Below are 17077 nucleotides of genomic sequence, written 5' to 3'. Positions count from 1 at the left end.
TGTGTTAGTAGATGTCTGTTAGTAGTTAGAGGTAGCAAAGCCCAGCCTTCGGGATACCTGACCGAAGAACTCAGTCAGAGCATGTCCTACTACTGTACTAGTTTGGGAATACGTCAACGTGAAGAGTGTGTGCCCTGGCTAATGGTACGATGAATGATTTAAACTGAAATCTACATTTTTACTTTTTCTGCTTACTGACAGCATGGAAGGAAATTACTCACACATGTAAACAAGATTCATAAACTTTTGTATCAAATTAAATTTTGTTGTAAAAGTACACACCCTCAGCTTAATTTTGAATACTTGTGGTCAACATACACATATTATTCTCTTACAATGCATAGATCTAGTTTCAGTGTGTTTTTGGCACTATACAGAGACCTCGAGATCAACGCGTGGGTGCAACCGGCGTGCACCCCCTTAAATTGGGGAAAAATGCTTTGCATGAAATCTTTATTTTTCAAAAACTCTTCTCCACAAATTTGTTTGCCTCGCAATACCCGGTCGCGATTTTACTCTATTAATAAACCTGAAATCCTAGTATATGTATAACGTGTATACCTGAAAAATTAAGGGGTGGTCGAACGATCCGTGTTCCAAGCAGAGGCCCTTGAGACCAGATTTTTTTTTTATCGCATAAAAATATCACTAAATCATTTTGTTTCCATATTTGAGTTATTATATGTGTTCTTAGACATGTCCGCTTGCTATTTAATACTGTTTGTACTATGCCCAGTTTTTAGACAAGCGGACATGTCTGAGAAACAAAATTATTTAATGATATTTTTTGTGATAGAAAAAAATTCTGGTCCTAAGGGTCTGTGGTTCCCATAGATATTCCAATGCTCTGTTCGAGCACCTGTCCTCCAAACACGACAAATATTCTCGACTGGAAATTCAAATATATAAGACCCAGAGTACTTCTTGTCAGCAAGATCACGCAGGACTTCAGCTTGAAGGTGTGGTGTTCAGAAGTGTTTATACTTTTACAAGGGATAGGAATACTACAAGAAGAGAAATTGTAGGTCGTTTGAATTTTTGAGAATATACATCTGTAGGGTAGGCTTTATAACGGTATAATTCTTGAGTCTATTGTCCAGTATTTGGGGGTAAAGTAGTACAGGTTTTTTTTCAAACTGAAGGGGTTAAATTGTGCATATGACAAGCCCAGCAGTGTTTGTAAGGACACTTGTAAATTTTTAAAATTCAGTGGAAAGGAGAACTATATTTAATCATCTAAAATATTATGCATGATGCCGAAGGGACCTAAACTGTTGAGAAGTCAAAGTTTGGTAAAATGAAAATTAATTATCTGACTATAAGGTTCGTAATAATATATCTGCAAGATGGTGGGCTAAAGGTATTTCTGCATGGTCTCCGACACGATACCGTTCGCAATATCATGAAGTCACAATAAAACACGTGCAAGGTCCGGCCAATTCGATCGGTTTCTGGTCAAATTTAAAAGCAGTGATTTTATGAGGTTGTCTATGGGTAGTCAAGAGGTATGTTTCGATCTGCCTAACTACAAGTATGTTCTCCTTAAATATAAATAAAGGTGTTTCACGTGTCGCAGTGTATTTGAGACCAAGTGATGAATTGACGAAATGGCCATACAACTGCTATAAGTCTTGATAGGATGATCATATACTTTTATTTTCAATACTGAAAATACAACAGCCGTGTAATAGTACAGCGACCTTATGCAAAGACAGTATGACCAAGGATAATAGTGAAAAGTTAGTACCCGTAAAACTACAACTTTTCGCGGGTGAAAGCATGCAAAGTTAGTCGTGCATATAGATTATATATATATCTCATCGTCTAAATAATAGTCAACAATCACTCTTACGGGGTGATGGATCGTTAAAATCGATGCGAAACATAACAATAAATTAAATAAACGTCTAAATATGTTTAACATCACCAGAAACGATGTTAGAACTGTCAAATTTGCTATGCATTTTTTTGGTCGTTCCCTCCGCGGGACTCAACTCGTACAGCTGTGACATATATGGCAACACCGCCTGCACTAAATCCAGCGCCCTAGACCACTCGGCCAGCTAGGCTATAAAATATAGCTTTCGCTGGCCGGGTCATTCCTCCTCGTAGGATAAGTCTAGAGCTGTAACTTAGTACTCAATGCATGGTAGTACAGGACAGTTTATCTAGGTGTTATTGTGTAGGATAAAGGATTAAATTAATGATGCATGTCACAACAAATCAATGTTATACAAACGTCTCAGAATGTGACGACTCAATTCGCTACACTGCTCCATCGGATCAAATTGATACAGGGAAGATAACGTAAACTTATAGAAGGGTCTGAAAAATTCCCAACGATGTTAGAACTGTCAAATTTGCGATGCAGTTATAAGTTTACGTTATTTTCCCTGTATCAATTTGATCTGATGGAGCAGTGTAGCGAATAGAGTCGTCACATTCTGAGACGTTGTATATATCATATATATATATCATAAAACGTAAAATACAGCCAAACATAAAAAATATTTGCAAACTGAGCAGCGTCCTGAGATGTCCCGGGAGGTCATGCCACCATGTTGCTGCGGCAAATTTGAAAGATTTCTTGCCATTCCTTCTAGTCGGAACTATTGGTATGTTCAGGATATTGCAACATCTTATCTTTAAAATGTACTAAATTTTGCGGACAAACAGGTGATATTTTACATACAAATTTGTAAGTTTCAATTCCCATAGTCCTTAACCTCCTGATCTGTAAAGAAAGCACCCCATCGCTTTATTTATGAGATTTTCATACGAGCTAACATAATTACCGTACACAAAACGAAGTTGCTGTGATGCCTTCCTACAAATCATATGTACACCAAAATTTAATTGATGATCAATCTCAATGCCAAAAAGTTTAACAGTTTCTTCAAAAGTAAGTGCCGAGTTCTGAATATAATTGGTAGGATTTCTGTCAAAAGTTTTTTTTACTAAGAGCCAAAATTTGAAATTGATCAGGATTCGCTTGCATCTTACATGAATTCTCGAATCAGTCTATAAGAACATTTTACTGTGTTTCTAAGGTTGAAATCAGTGAATCAAAATCGGACTACAAAAGGATAAAGTGTTTACAATTAACATAAACTGTCATTTATGAATACGTTGAAAGTAGATGACCCAATATAGAGCCTTTGGGAACAACTCTGTAGAATCAGGATGTCAGCCCAACTGCTCAGGGCACCATTGACTTTGACCTGCTGTTTTCGATTAGATAAATATGATCGAAGGAGTGAAACTGATTTTGTTTAGACGCATAAACAGCTTATTTGTCCCGAAGAATATCATAGGGTAAGCAAACAAATGCTTTCGAGAGATCCATATAAGAACTGCGATAATATACTGATTTTTGTCAAGGGCTTCTAGTAGTCGGAGCAGTGTGGTCCGACAATCATGGCCCCTTCTAAATGCACAAAAAAAATAATAATAAAAAATACTATCAAAGAAACCTGCAGGCTGTAATTCGTAAACCTTTTCAAAGATTTTTGTTGTACATCATATTTTCCCCTATATTGCCCGCTACTGTGGAGAAAAAAATCATCAAAATGATTTGCAACCTAATTCAATTATCAATTTTTTTTTATCATTATTATCAAATAAAACATTTTTTGTTATTCACAGGTTTTTCCAGTTTTTAATTGACTTTCTTTTATTTGAGTAACCAGGTTTCTTTTCCTACGATTTTCCCCCCAATTTTTGTTACTCTTCGAGTAAATATGATTGATTACCAAGTGAATTGACAAGAACTGTTTCTTAGTATGTAGTCAATATAATACTTTTTGCACAAACACACGATGTTGTTAGGAGTTTTGTCTGCTGGTAAGATTACAGAATTGTCATGAAGTTCTTACAAAGTCTTCTTAACCAGGCGATCGTCAAAAATAGATGGGGGTTTACTTCCAAGGCGTCTGCTGAGTGAGAATAAATATCTTCATTGATGTTTTACAGTTATAAATTGTCTGGAATACTTATTCCCATTAAAAAAATACCCATTTTTACGCATTTTCCTCAACTACGTCCATCAAAATCTTGATATTTATTTCCAGTTAATTTGCCCGGGTTTACGTTAAAGGACTTTTTATCATGTATTGAATTGCAAAGCGGAATGAAAATCACGAGCAAACCGTAAACGGTGATATTTTAACACCAACAGGAAACGGTACTTGCGCATGTTTACTGTATCCAAGCAACGTGTGCCTGATTAGAAATAAATGTCTGAAACTCCTGAAAGATAACAACATTAGCTGCAGATAAATGGTAAATATTATATGTTTTTAGCCATTTACACACAGCGTTAAACAATATTTTACCATTGCATTTAGTGTACTTCTATTTAAAACACTAGGAAATCTTACGTATGCAATTGCAAGTTCATCTTACTTCTTAGCTTCGCCTTCGGCTTCGTACACTGTCAATGACACAACTTCATAAGTCCACTGACTTAACTGCTGAATCAGTCATCAGTGCAGTATTCCAACAGCTCTGCTACTTTTAGTTTTAACACATTTTATATGCGTGAACATATAATATGGATGAGACACAACTTGTCACAAGTAAAATATACTTATGAAGTTTTCCCCGTTTACATTATACAAGTATGTTCAAGACTAAAGTTACAGTATACAGTCGAACTTTGCTTGGTCAAACTCGGATGGCTCAAACCCCCGTGATTTCTCGAACACAATTCAATGTACCAAAATTTTCTCCTATATAATCAATATGAATAATCTGGGATTTCTAGAACACTCGAACTGACTAGTCAGTCCATTTGGTAATGAATCTTAGAGATCAATAACCCTCACTAACTCGAAATTGTCAGCCATTTTGTCAGCTTAGGTAATAAAAGGTGTGAAAAACTAAAATCCTATCATTAATCAGTGTCATTTTAGTTTATTACAGGTAATATTTAAGTCATCACTTATTAATGACCAAATCAGAAAACAGCTCCAGACACTGAATCCCAAAAGGGATTACTTATATGAATGAACTGCGTTATTAAACATAAAATCTATATATGAAAAGCAGTGATTTAGCTAGCACTCGCCATTTTCGCCATTGACGAATGATTTTCGAAAGTGGCAAATTTTTCTCGTGCACGATTCGTCACTTGATATTTCACTCCCCCTAAAAAAATATTGGTAAAAAAGCCTCTGATGTTCCCATGACCCCATAATTGACAACTTTATTACCTTTCCCAAGCGAATTAGGGTTTTACAATAAACAATCATGACCAACGTTTTGATTGCATCACCTTTGATCACACCTTGCTTGATCACCTGGTTGAAGTTAATTATCCCGACAAACAAATTAATTAACGGTAATGATTTGTTTGTTGAGCGCTGTGACACGTTCTCAAAGTACTCAAAGTGTCATCGTATGTATTTAAAATGGAAAGATGTTTGGATTTTTCAATCACAGTTTGAATCGCAACTATGTCCACCATTGCGAACTATTTTAGTTTGTCGTCACATGAGAACGTACCTAAAGGTCAAGAGTCTAAAAATAAGTCAACTACTATAAAAACTGAAAGAGTCGCAGTGATCGACTATTAAAGTCAAAATTTAAACCAGAGTGGTCAAAGATATTTCCTTCTGATATGGGTTCCTTTGATTCAAAGAGGGCTTTCACTTTGTGGTGCATGGCTAAGGACAGGAGGTTTATGCATTACTGATCAAGTAAACAGTGCTTTACATTCTTAGACACATGCCAACAATAGTAGCTGATGTATATAATTTTTAGATTTTTACAAACATGATACGTATGACACAGTAACAAAGTATTTTTTTGGCATTTTTTATTCATGAATAGTTGCTAATGTAGAAACTGTATGTTGTTATATATTTTTTATTAATATGAATTATCTGTTATTTATATACCAGTGCTGAAATAGAAATAAACATGTTATTATTTATAATATAGTTGTTATAAGTATATGTATATACATGCATGCTGATAAATTTGCGACGTGAAAAGAAAAAACAGTATTGAGATTTAGTCTTACGCAAAAGTGACTAATGGGTTGAAAATCCTGGCTAAATCCCTGTGAAAAGACATGGTGTGTAAAATTCAATCTAAGGTTTTACCGGTTGCTGGCCAAGCACCCCTACTAAGAGCACTGACATCAGTCAGGTGTACATCATGTTGATGTTTATTTATCAGAACGGTGTGAAGATGTTTGAATATTCAAAATCAAATGCAGTGAGATTATCTACATTGGCTAGTTCAGCAATTAAATAATTAGCCATCCCATCAGCCTCTGACCTGTGTTCTATAAAATGTTTTATTCATATTTTTGATAAAAATAATGTGTATTTACAAAGTAATTGTTATGTAATGCATTACATTTCAGTGCAATGTTGCTTGATAAAAGTTAAAACAATAAAGGTTGAAAAACCCTCATGTTGGCTCCTTACCAAACAGTGTTGCTGATAAACACTGTATAATATGTTTTTCAATGTTTTTTTTTTCTTATCAAATGAATAAATATACATCAAGTCTATGGTGTCCATGTCTCACCACAGTCCACTTACTGTTTCATAAATATTCTATTTATTCAAAATGATATAAAATTTCCTATGTACATGTAGCATGGTAATAGGTCAAGGTCAATTTTGAAAGAATTCAATGTTATTTTACTTTGAGACCAAAGTAATCTTTCAAATGAAGGAGGGTTCAGTTTCAAAACAACAGGAAAATAAAATATCAATAAGTGTGAATCTAACTTATGTGTAAAGACGTTATGTAGCGTAGGTACCAACATAAATCTAAGGGAAGTGTATTCACATAAATTATTCTAGCAAATCAATTTAACTAGATGGTTAAGTTTGAATATATATTTTGTAAGAGACATTTGAAGTCTTCATATAGATGTCCATATTGTTCTTATTCACAGAAATCCTTTAGTAAGGTGTGTAAATTTGTAAACATGTCAGATCAAATATGGGCACATAAGTGAGAAATTAGTCTCATTAAATTTGAACAATTAAGACTGGTAATTAATGAATAAAAAACTGGGTATTTTGAATTACGTACAAATATTGTTACTTTTCAATCTGGTTGCAATAATATGAGGCAGGTGTAACCTGTTTGAGGACAAAATTTTGATTTTTTTTTTCAATATCAGGAGTACCACTTTTCACACTGCTTCTTATGGAATTTTGCATGCCAGACCTTCATGTGGGATTCTGGATTCATTTTGCTGTATTTGATACAGAAATCTCTTTTTTTCTTTTATTTAAGTTTCAAGCATTTTTTATGATAAACCATGTTGAGTTGAAATTTTATACAGTTTACATGTGAAATTGTACAAGACAAGAATTGAATGAAACTTTTGTAACTATTGAAACGGAACAGTTGCAGACACATTTAAGATCAAGTTCTGATAGAATTTTTTGTATAATTTCCAGTGGAAAATTGTGTCTTTGCTAAAAAATATTATTTAAAAATCCTTGGTTATAGCATTGAGTCTCTAACTTACATTATTTTTCTGTTGCAGATAAAATGGCAGCTGCAGTGGCCTGTCAGCACTTGGAAAGCGATATAAGGACCCTTGCTCAAACAAAAAGAATCCGGGTTACAGAATTTTTTCAAGATTTTGATAAACTAAGATCAGGGTTCATAACAGGTATTATAAAAAGCTGTTTTTGATTCCAAATTGTAGAAAATATTTGTCAAAGTCATTTGACAATCATTAATATACAAACACCAACCAATAGGTACATTTGTATAGTGAAATTGAATAAAAAAATATTATTATCGTGTGATGTATAAGTAATATGATTTCAGGCTATGCCTATTAGGGATTATTTCAAGTATTTGTACTCAAACAACATTAGAATTTGTAGATAATACACTGCTATGTTTTCATATCACTGATGTCTTCATCAATGCGAATATACCAGACTTCCTATATCATATGATGAGCTTCTGCATTAAAAGTTCAAACATTACTTGTTTAAACCACATATGTCAATTCCAGTATATGCCACTTATCATTGTCTTTTGACAGAAAGATTTTGAGTCAGTCGCGTTTAGAAAGCAAACAACAACACTTTAAAGAATAATGACAAATTCATTCACAAAAGGAAAAAAAAACGACTCATGATTATTCACATTGAAAGTTATACTAAACTGAATAATTCTTAAATTTTGTATTTGCAGCTCAACAGTTCTTTAGATGCTTGTGGCAAACATTAGGTTTAAAGTTAGATGAAGAACAGGAAGCAATTCTTCAACAAAAGTATGATCTATTGAAAAATGGAAGGTTGAATTATAAGGCTTTTTGTGAAGAAATTGACAGAAACTTCAACCCAAAAGATTTAACAAAGGATCCAGCAACACAGAGAAAAGGAGCACCTGAGTTGTAAGTTGTTTTTTTTTTAATATGACTATTCAGATGTAATTATATATCTATTTAACATTGAGATATTTAATACATGTACCTGTTTTGAATAGAGATAAATTGGTGCATCGCAGGTTTAACATAAAATATCTTTTGACAAAATGAAACCAGTAAGATATGAAGCTTGGTTATCCTGCTGACAATTTCAGATAATGTGATTTTAACCATTATGCATTAGTGATAACTCTTATGAAGTGACATACATGCCAAATGGGCTTTTTATCTACTTTAGTTAGTGAAACATTCTTTTGTTAGATCACAGTTTTAAGCACTGTTTTTGTTAGTAGAAAAAAAAAAACAACACAAATGTGCAAGTATAGCATAAGATAAATCCATACTTTATGAAGACAAAATTTGGCCACAGACAATTTGGTTTTAATTATTTCATTTTAGTCTTGGAACAATTAGATCTGTCAGACCATTAAGTGCGTCACAGGAAGATCAAGTTTTGAGCATTTTAAGTCGAATGCAGCAGTTCTATCAATACCATGGAATTAACTTGCGTACCTGTTATGAAGATTTTGATAGACATCACATGGGTGTGGTCACTGAAAGTCAGGTAGGAATATTTTAGATAATATATGTATATGTATTCAAATAGTTGTCATTGTGTTGTCATATTCAATAGTTAGGAAATCTATAGGATGGTCTCTCAGCAGTATAAGAGTCTCAAAACAAAAAAGAATTTGTTACACTATTATTACATTATTAGAATGCTTGCCTTTATAAAAAAATTGTGTAAAAGTGGGGAGAAGGGAGGTGATATGATAAAGGGTACCTGTCTGTCTAAGGTCTTGTTAATTTTGTTTTTTTTGTATCTTCTATTTACAGTTTTACAGAAGCTTCCCTGGACCACCAGATGTCCATGAAGGAGAAATAGCACTATTAGTAAACAAGTACAAGGACCCAAACAAACCAGGACTCCTTAATTATCTAAACCTTCATCATGATATAGTTGCCATAAGTGAACAAATTGCAAAACAAAAACAGCTTACTCCAACTTTTGAAAGACCAGTGGATTATGTCCCCTTACAGGTTAGAGAAACTTGAAGTATGCAGATTTTTTTTATGACCAAAGAAGAGGATACATATAAATGTATAGGAGAAAGAGAGAAAACATACAAGTGTAACTTGTCTGGTTTTTTTTATTTCAGTTTTATCAAGGTGCAAATGAATAATGCAAAATATTTAGAACTTAAATTTTACAATATTAAAATAATCATTTATGACACTATAATAAAAATTAGCCCTAAAACATTATTTGATTTTTAATAAAATACCAACAGTACTGAAGAGTTTTTTAGTGATATAATAATTCACAATGGCATTAATATCTTACAGCCAACTGCTGATCCAACCCTTAACCAGATATTTGACAAAATAAGAGTAGCCGTCTACAAAAATGGTATTAGGACAATTGAATTTTTCAAAGATCATGACAAACTAAGAAGTGGGATCATTACTGAGAATCAGTTTGTATGTGGTCTTGCTCTGGCAGTTGGCAAGGAAGCTCAGTTATCTAGACCTGAAATTCAGAAGGTTGTTGAATACTATAGAAAACCAGATGGACGTGTCCAATATAAAGAATTTTGTGATATGATGGAAAATGGTAAATACTGATAAAAAAAACATTTTAATTGGAGATTGGGGTTTGTTATATAGAGGCAAAGACAAAATAATTCACAAAAAAATATCTGGTATCAAAAGATTGAGTGCATCTAATTCTCTGATATGAATTTACAGAGGCAATATCATTTGGAATTTTTACATCAAATTTCAGATATTATAAGGATTTGCTATACAATGAAAGGGTAATTTCATTAATACTTTGAAATATTATGTCTGTCATTATATGCACTCTCCATACCTTCCATTGTCCATGCATTAAACCTCATTAAGTCAAATAAAATTTTTTTTCCATCTAATTATTATACAGTGATTTAATATATTTTAGTATGATTGAATCCTTTTTTGTAAGTTGAAATTTTGACAGTTTGGTTATGTCACATTTCTCCAAAGTTTAAACTCGAGGAAATATAAAATATGTTGGTTAAGAGTCAGATTCTCATCTTCCACACTGGATAAATGTTTTCTGAAGAATAATTTTATTCTAAAAGGTAAATAAAATATGTGTATACAGTGAAACTTCCCCAAACCGGACTCTCAGAAAACTGGTCTTCCCTTCAAACCAGCTGTTTTCAGATGTCCTGGCCGATATACCTCAAAACCTGTGTGTTTTGTCTTCTATAGACCGGCCACCCCTTAAAACCATAATTCGGCCGGTTTTTCACAGTTTTAGTTACATATTTTAAAAAAAACCAACCTCTCAATTCTGGCCACTCGGTTATTTTTCACCTATTATAAATGTGCCAACAAAACTGTAAATGATTATGTAATTAATCATTCATTCACTGACCAGTTTGCATTTCATCAGTGGACAGATGATAATTGAAGGGGACAGTAGTTTAAACAACAAATTTAATCCAGACATTACATTTTGTCACTGGTTGGCTGTTAATTGGTGTGTACACACATCAGGCAACCGGGGTCATTTCTTAGTTCGATCTTTTAACTGTCAATTAATGTGACCTGTACCCAAGCCAAAACAACATAGGGGTGAAATGATTAGACTCTGTTGATATGTAATTTACGGAAACAATACAAATAATTAATTACCATCAATAGCCCTTTAATCTTTTATACACATTCTTTCAAAACCGTGAACATTATTTTGTCGGCAGTACCGTTTGTAAAATCAAATCATTTACAAATAATGCAAGCTTTGAAATGTAATAAAAGGACAAAAGTTTTTCATTGGCATTATACATGTCTCGACCAACAAACTGGCAATGTGTAGGGTTATAGAACATTAATGGAAACAGCTCTTAGAATGCATTGCTATTTTTCACAAAACCGGCCATTTTTTCTTGTCCCAGTGGTGGCCGGTTTGGAGAAGTTTCACTGTATTTGTCTGCATTTTATTGTTAACAATTGGTGATAAAGAATATGTTTTTATTTTTTCAGCATTTAATATCCCAAATTTGGATAAGAAGCCATTACAAGATGTTGTCAGGCCACCCAGAGGAGCATTAGCTAGGGTAGGACAGTAAGAACATCTTGTTAAAGACAATTTTTATTTATCAATGTTCAATGTCTTTAGAATGGTTTTTGCTAAAGTACTCTGCCAGTTATATTCCCGACTTTTAATCAAGGTTTTGTCTTATATACTGTCATATTTTGATTGATGTGTTGATATCCAATGTCTTAGTATATGAAAATTTGATATTTATCTTCTTTGTTTTGTTTTGATCAGACATTAAAGCCCCTGACTGATACAGAAGAAGGCAGGATAGCTGTAGTTTTGTCAGAGATATCTGAACAGGTCAGAAGGAGAAGACTTATGATGTATCCTTACTTCAAAGATTATGACAGAGTGAGTATTACACAAAAATAATGTTCCAGGAGTATGTATGATACCTACTTGAGATCAATTTTTGATATATTTGTAAGATGTTGAGGTAAGTGACATTGTGAATGAATGATGAAAAAATGATGCTAAATGTAAGTCTAAGAATATTCTAGAATTCCATGCTCCCAGTTTTTAGTGTAGTCTCAGTTGCTCATTTACTTCTGATTTTTAATGTGCATATTATTTTGGTTATTATATTTTCTTTGTCGTGTGTGTCTATTTTCTTGGTTTAGTCGTTATCCCAGGATTATGTTCTTTTTGATAATTGCTTGAATCCTGGTTCCCTTGATTTCCTATTCCAACCAAAATTGGCTTTTATAACATAGCAAACTGCAAAGATTTTTTAACTGGAACAATTTTTCAAGCAGTATTCTACCAGGGCTTGACCAAAATAACAAAATGGTACCATAATGACTGGTACTTGAAATAGTATTATTTTTAACGTAGTAACAGAATTGATAACTAAAAACAGCAAGTTAAAATTAATGCAAAAGAAAATAAGAAAATTTATGTTGTGTTTGGAAAAAAACTTATACATCATCAACAATACTTTGATTTCAGGGTAAAGCCTATACAAGAGTTGTGACACCATTACAGTTTAGTAGAATCTTACACTTCCTCAGTCTAAATGTGACAGCAGAAGATATGAAGTTACTTTGTAAGAAGTTTGAAGATCCTGCCAGTGGGGATGTCAATTATCCTGCCTTTGTACAGACTGTTGATAAAGGTTGGTGATGAAACTTGTTGTATTTGAATTACTTCATTCAATAACATTAACTTAATGTGTAATTTTGAATGCTTTTAATCTGATTTTTTTTTGTGTACATTTTATATGATATTTTTGCAGTTGCATTTTAGAGTAGAGTAAAAATCTTTGTTTTTTACATGCTTTTAGAATTTGTTGGTCACACATTGGAGGATGCTGATATATCAGAGAAAGGCCGCACAAACACCAATGCCCCAGAGAAAACTTTACAGGATAGTGTCAGTAATGTCAGTTTTGAAGATTTGATGGCCAGAATCAGACACATAGTGCTGACTAACAGGCTGAGAGTAAGTTTTATCAATAACTGTATAATTTTTTTATTGTTCTTACTGACTGATATTTTTTAACTCAGGCTACTGCCATGATTATACAAAATATTGACTGTTTCCATAACAACATTACTTTAAATTCATTGTGACATCACCAATGATTAGAATAACATCAGTTTTGAAAGTCAGGACAGAACACCACATCTCTCTGTATCAGACTCCATGTGATATTTTGTGTTTTAACTTCAAAACTGCGGTTGATGTATTATGAAATGTTAAACACTATATCAATGGTTAATACTTTTGTATCTGGAATTGGCACTAGAAATATAGTTTGAAATAAGAATTCCATCCAACAAAAGCAATGATATTTTCTTGTTGAAAATGTAGATTCATATGCACTAAAAATTATTCCGGTATTGATTAATGAACTATATTTTTTCTCAGTTATGTCATGTACAATATGTAATCAATTTAAAAAAAAATGATCATTATATTGTACATTGCAGGTGATAGAATATTTCCAAGATTATGACCCATTAAGAAGTGGTTCAATCAGCAAAGCCCAGTTCCGACGTGGTCTTGCACAGTTAGGCATGAGTAAGCTTGGAACTCATGATTTGACTGATGGTCATTTCAAAATCCTTATTGATGCTTATCAAAACCCTGCCAAAGAGGACCAAGTGTTGTGGACTAGATTTTTACAAGATATTGAAACAGGTAGTTATATGAATATTTAAGTTAACTGTTAGGAAATATGTTTCTTTATCAGACTTTTGGTTGCAATCTTACTTTTTAGATAATGAATGGACTCCTTTGGATTTCTTACAAATTTTCTAGGGGACACAACTCAAAAATATTTGTTTGTTCTAGATTAAAGTTTCATTCAATTAATCCTGGTTACATATTTTTTAAAAACACTTATCTTCTGATTTCAGTATTTACACAGCCATGTTTAGAGAAGGATCCTAATTACAATGTACCACCACAAGAGATATTCCGAGTACCAAAACCTGGCACAGTAGACTGGAATCAAAGCTCCGAAGATCATAGAAGTATATTTGACGCAACCATGGATCGTCTCAGACAAAGAACTAATCAGAGAAGAGTATTAACCAAACCAGTGTTCCAAGATTTTGATAAGTATGTACTTTTTATCTGTATATTTTTGTACTTCATATTACATCTTTTTTAATAAACTGATATTAAATTAACCTTGCAGTAAAATGTTTTTAAAATTTATTTATGTAAACCCTATTGTAAGTCTTTAGTTTAGTCTAAACCTTTGATTTTTGGTCAGTTATATGAAATGATGACCACAGGATAACACACATAAGTCTATATTTATGCCATTGGAAGATATATTTTGATAATGATTTCATTATGATCATGTAAACAAACAGCATGATTAAATTGTAGGCACAACAATGGTCATGTAACTAGGTCCCAGTTCAGACAATGCTTAACAATACTAGAACTCAATGCTACAGAACCAGAGATGGCTGCATTGGAGGCTAAGTTCTGTAATGATGTAGGATTTAACTACTTACAGTTCCTACAGGAACTTGAACCTAAAGAACCACCACAGTTTATGTATGAGAAACGTTTGGAAGAGCTCAGACTTACAAATACTAAGAAAACACTACCTGAATTGAATGTGGCTGGGGACTTTGAAGGTGTCATGATGAAAATTAAAACAAAGGTATTACTTATCATTTTCTCTGGTCATATGCATCTTTATTATTACTATATAGGGTTTCATTAACACTGTGCAAGAAGATTGAATAAACGACATTAAAAATAACAAAAAATTTAAAAAAAAAAACAGTTATTTAATTCTATATTTTGATTCAAATTATTGTGCTCTATTTCATTTACGAAAAATGTTGTTTGCACCAGTATTTTGAGTGAAGAATTCATTTAAATGCTGAAGTGTTTTATTTTCTCAATAGGTTAGTAAAGAGAGATTTAGGGTCCTGGAGTTTATGAGAGACTATGATAAACTAAGGTCTGGGAGAGTGTTGAAAACATCATTCCGTCGTGCTCTTGACCTGTGTAGATTTGAACTAAAAGAATCAGAAATCAGCATTCTGGAAGATAAGTAAGTAACTATAAATATTAGATGAAAACATTATAAAGTAAGTAGGGTAAGGGGCTAGAGATTAACATTACTAAAATTTTTAATAGGTGAATAATATATAACTTGAAATGATAATTTGATTTGCTGGTGAATATATCATTACGTAAGGTTAAAAATGTTGTTTTCCTTTTTTAGATACCTGTCACCTGGCTATCCAGATTATGTAGACTATGTGAAATTCTCAGATGATGTGGAGAGTATATTTACCTTTAAGGAACTTGAGAAAGCTCCATTACAGGAGGTGATTCAGTTTAAACCTCCAGAGGAATGGGAACTTAACAAACTAGAGCCAGAGGCTGAATCACAGTTTAGCAGGTGTATGGATAGTATTGCTGAAAAGGTGAGCATTGCATAAAAAAATGAAACAAATTGTAAATTGGTTTTACATTTATTAGAATATGCTATTAATACTTTTTTTCTGAATGATACACAAGAATAATATTAGTGAATAATAGTTTTGTGTTTTTTCTTTGTCTATTCGTAATTGTTATTACTTCAAGTTAAATAAATTGTGGTAATTTATTAGATAGATATACACCAAATTTCTTCATTTAAGATTTCAACAGATTAGAAAAGAAATTTATTTGTGTTTTATTTGTATTTAGTTTCATTTCTACCTTTTAAATGTTGTTATTTTTTACTTTTTTTATCATTCGTAAACAATAATGACTTAAGAAAAAAGGTATTTGGTTGAATTGTGTTCATGCTTTTAATTCACTATTTCTATTAATGTTAGGTACTATATTGCAATACTGCATTTAGCATTTTCCACTTATATATTTGTAGGTAAGAAAACACAGGATGCAATTATATCCCTTGTTCGAAGACTATGACAGGGTTCACAATGGCACTGTGTCAAGGTCACAGTTCCGCAGGGTCCTTAGTGAATTGGAATTAGCCAGTCTTGTGAATGAACAAGAATTTAAACTGCTCTGGCACAAATTTGATGTTAAAATTGGAGGAAAGGACGATGTGAATTACATTGCATTCTGTGAGATGATTTATGCATTAGCCAAATTTGAATGGCGAAAACCATAAACTTCAGAAGTAATACAATAAAGCAACATGACTGTGATATATGTTTAAATAGGAAATCAGAACGTAACATATATTTGACCTTAAAGTTTGTTTATTGAATAATGGTAATAAAATTTTGTTATGTACTGCTGTGAAGGTACACAATTCTTAAGTGAAATGTAAAATGATAAGAAAATAATAGATGATGATGGACTTTCCAATGATACAGTGAATGTTACTTGCAGGGGATATTCAAATTTTAAGTTATGATTTTGTGTTTTACTAGTATTGTATATAAAGAAACTTTTATGTGGAATTCATTTTTACTTATGATGTGAAAGGTGAAAATTTTCATGATCAGTTCACTAGAAAGTTGAAACCTGCTATTCAGCTTATTTATAAACAAAGTCTAGTTGCTTTGACAATTTTTTATAGATTGACAAAGTATATTAGCACATTGTTCTGACCATGGTCTTCTCAAAGTTTCTTACTATACATTTTTTGTGCATCTTTTGTAATCACTTAAAGCTTATTCCATCCAGAGATGAAGAAAACCTTTTAAGAAGCAATCTATTTACATTGAATTTATTTTTACTATTATTGATTTGTTTCATGTAATAAAACTATGACTATCACTATTACAGTTTCCTTTAATTTATGCGAGTAATTAAGTAGTTGTCTTTATAAAAATCTAACTGGAGGTGATCTGTGTATGTCAAAAACCCACTGAATTCAGTTCTAATTCTTGTTCAGAAGCCATTATAGATCACATAACCAGTCTTAGTTTTTCATTTGAGAGCTCCGCTTTTGAGATAAAATTTATATAGATTGTACGTGAAATTAGCACTTTGAATGAGTGGAGATAGCGTTTTAGAGCATCATTTATGCCTCTCCTGGATGTATTTTATCTCCCAAAAAAAAAAAATTGGCCAAATTAAGTGCAGGCAAAAGCTTTTTTGCCTAACGGCAGCTACATGCCTGACCTTATCAT

General features: G+C 32.5%; 1 protein-coding gene across 1 annotated transcript; it reads left to right on the top strand.

The window, feature by feature from the left end:
* The first annotated feature begins 4175 nt into the window (after positions 1–4175).
* Positions 4176–16724, top strand: LOC148619192 (uncharacterized). Its single transcript, XM_088578828.1, has 16 exons — positions 4176–4281; positions 7520–7648; positions 8185–8386; positions 8819–8984; positions 9257–9460; positions 9767–10034; positions 11450–11523; positions 11739–11858; positions 12456–12621; positions 12790–12947; positions 13439–13649; positions 13868–14072; positions 14349–14631; positions 14882–15030; positions 15205–15409; positions 15856–16724. Exons 2-16 carry the CDS (start codon positions 7525–7527, stop codon positions 16105–16107), a joined length of 2787 nt encoding a protein of 928 aa, XP_088434954.1. The 5' UTR covers positions 4176–4281; positions 7520–7524; the 3' UTR covers positions 16108–16724.
* The last annotated feature ends 353 nt before the right edge of the window (positions 16725–17077 follow it).

This window comes from Perna viridis, chromosome 4 (genome assembly GCF_037379345.1).
Source record: "Perna viridis isolate PV_CMFRI_1.1 ecotype Kerala chromosome 4, ASM3737934v1, whole genome shotgun sequence".
NCBI lineage: Eukaryota > Metazoa > Mollusca > Bivalvia > Mytilida > Mytilidae > Perna > Perna viridis.
The sequence above is the reverse complement of the archived record's forward strand: the minus strand, read 5'-3'. Positions and strand labels throughout refer to the sequence as shown.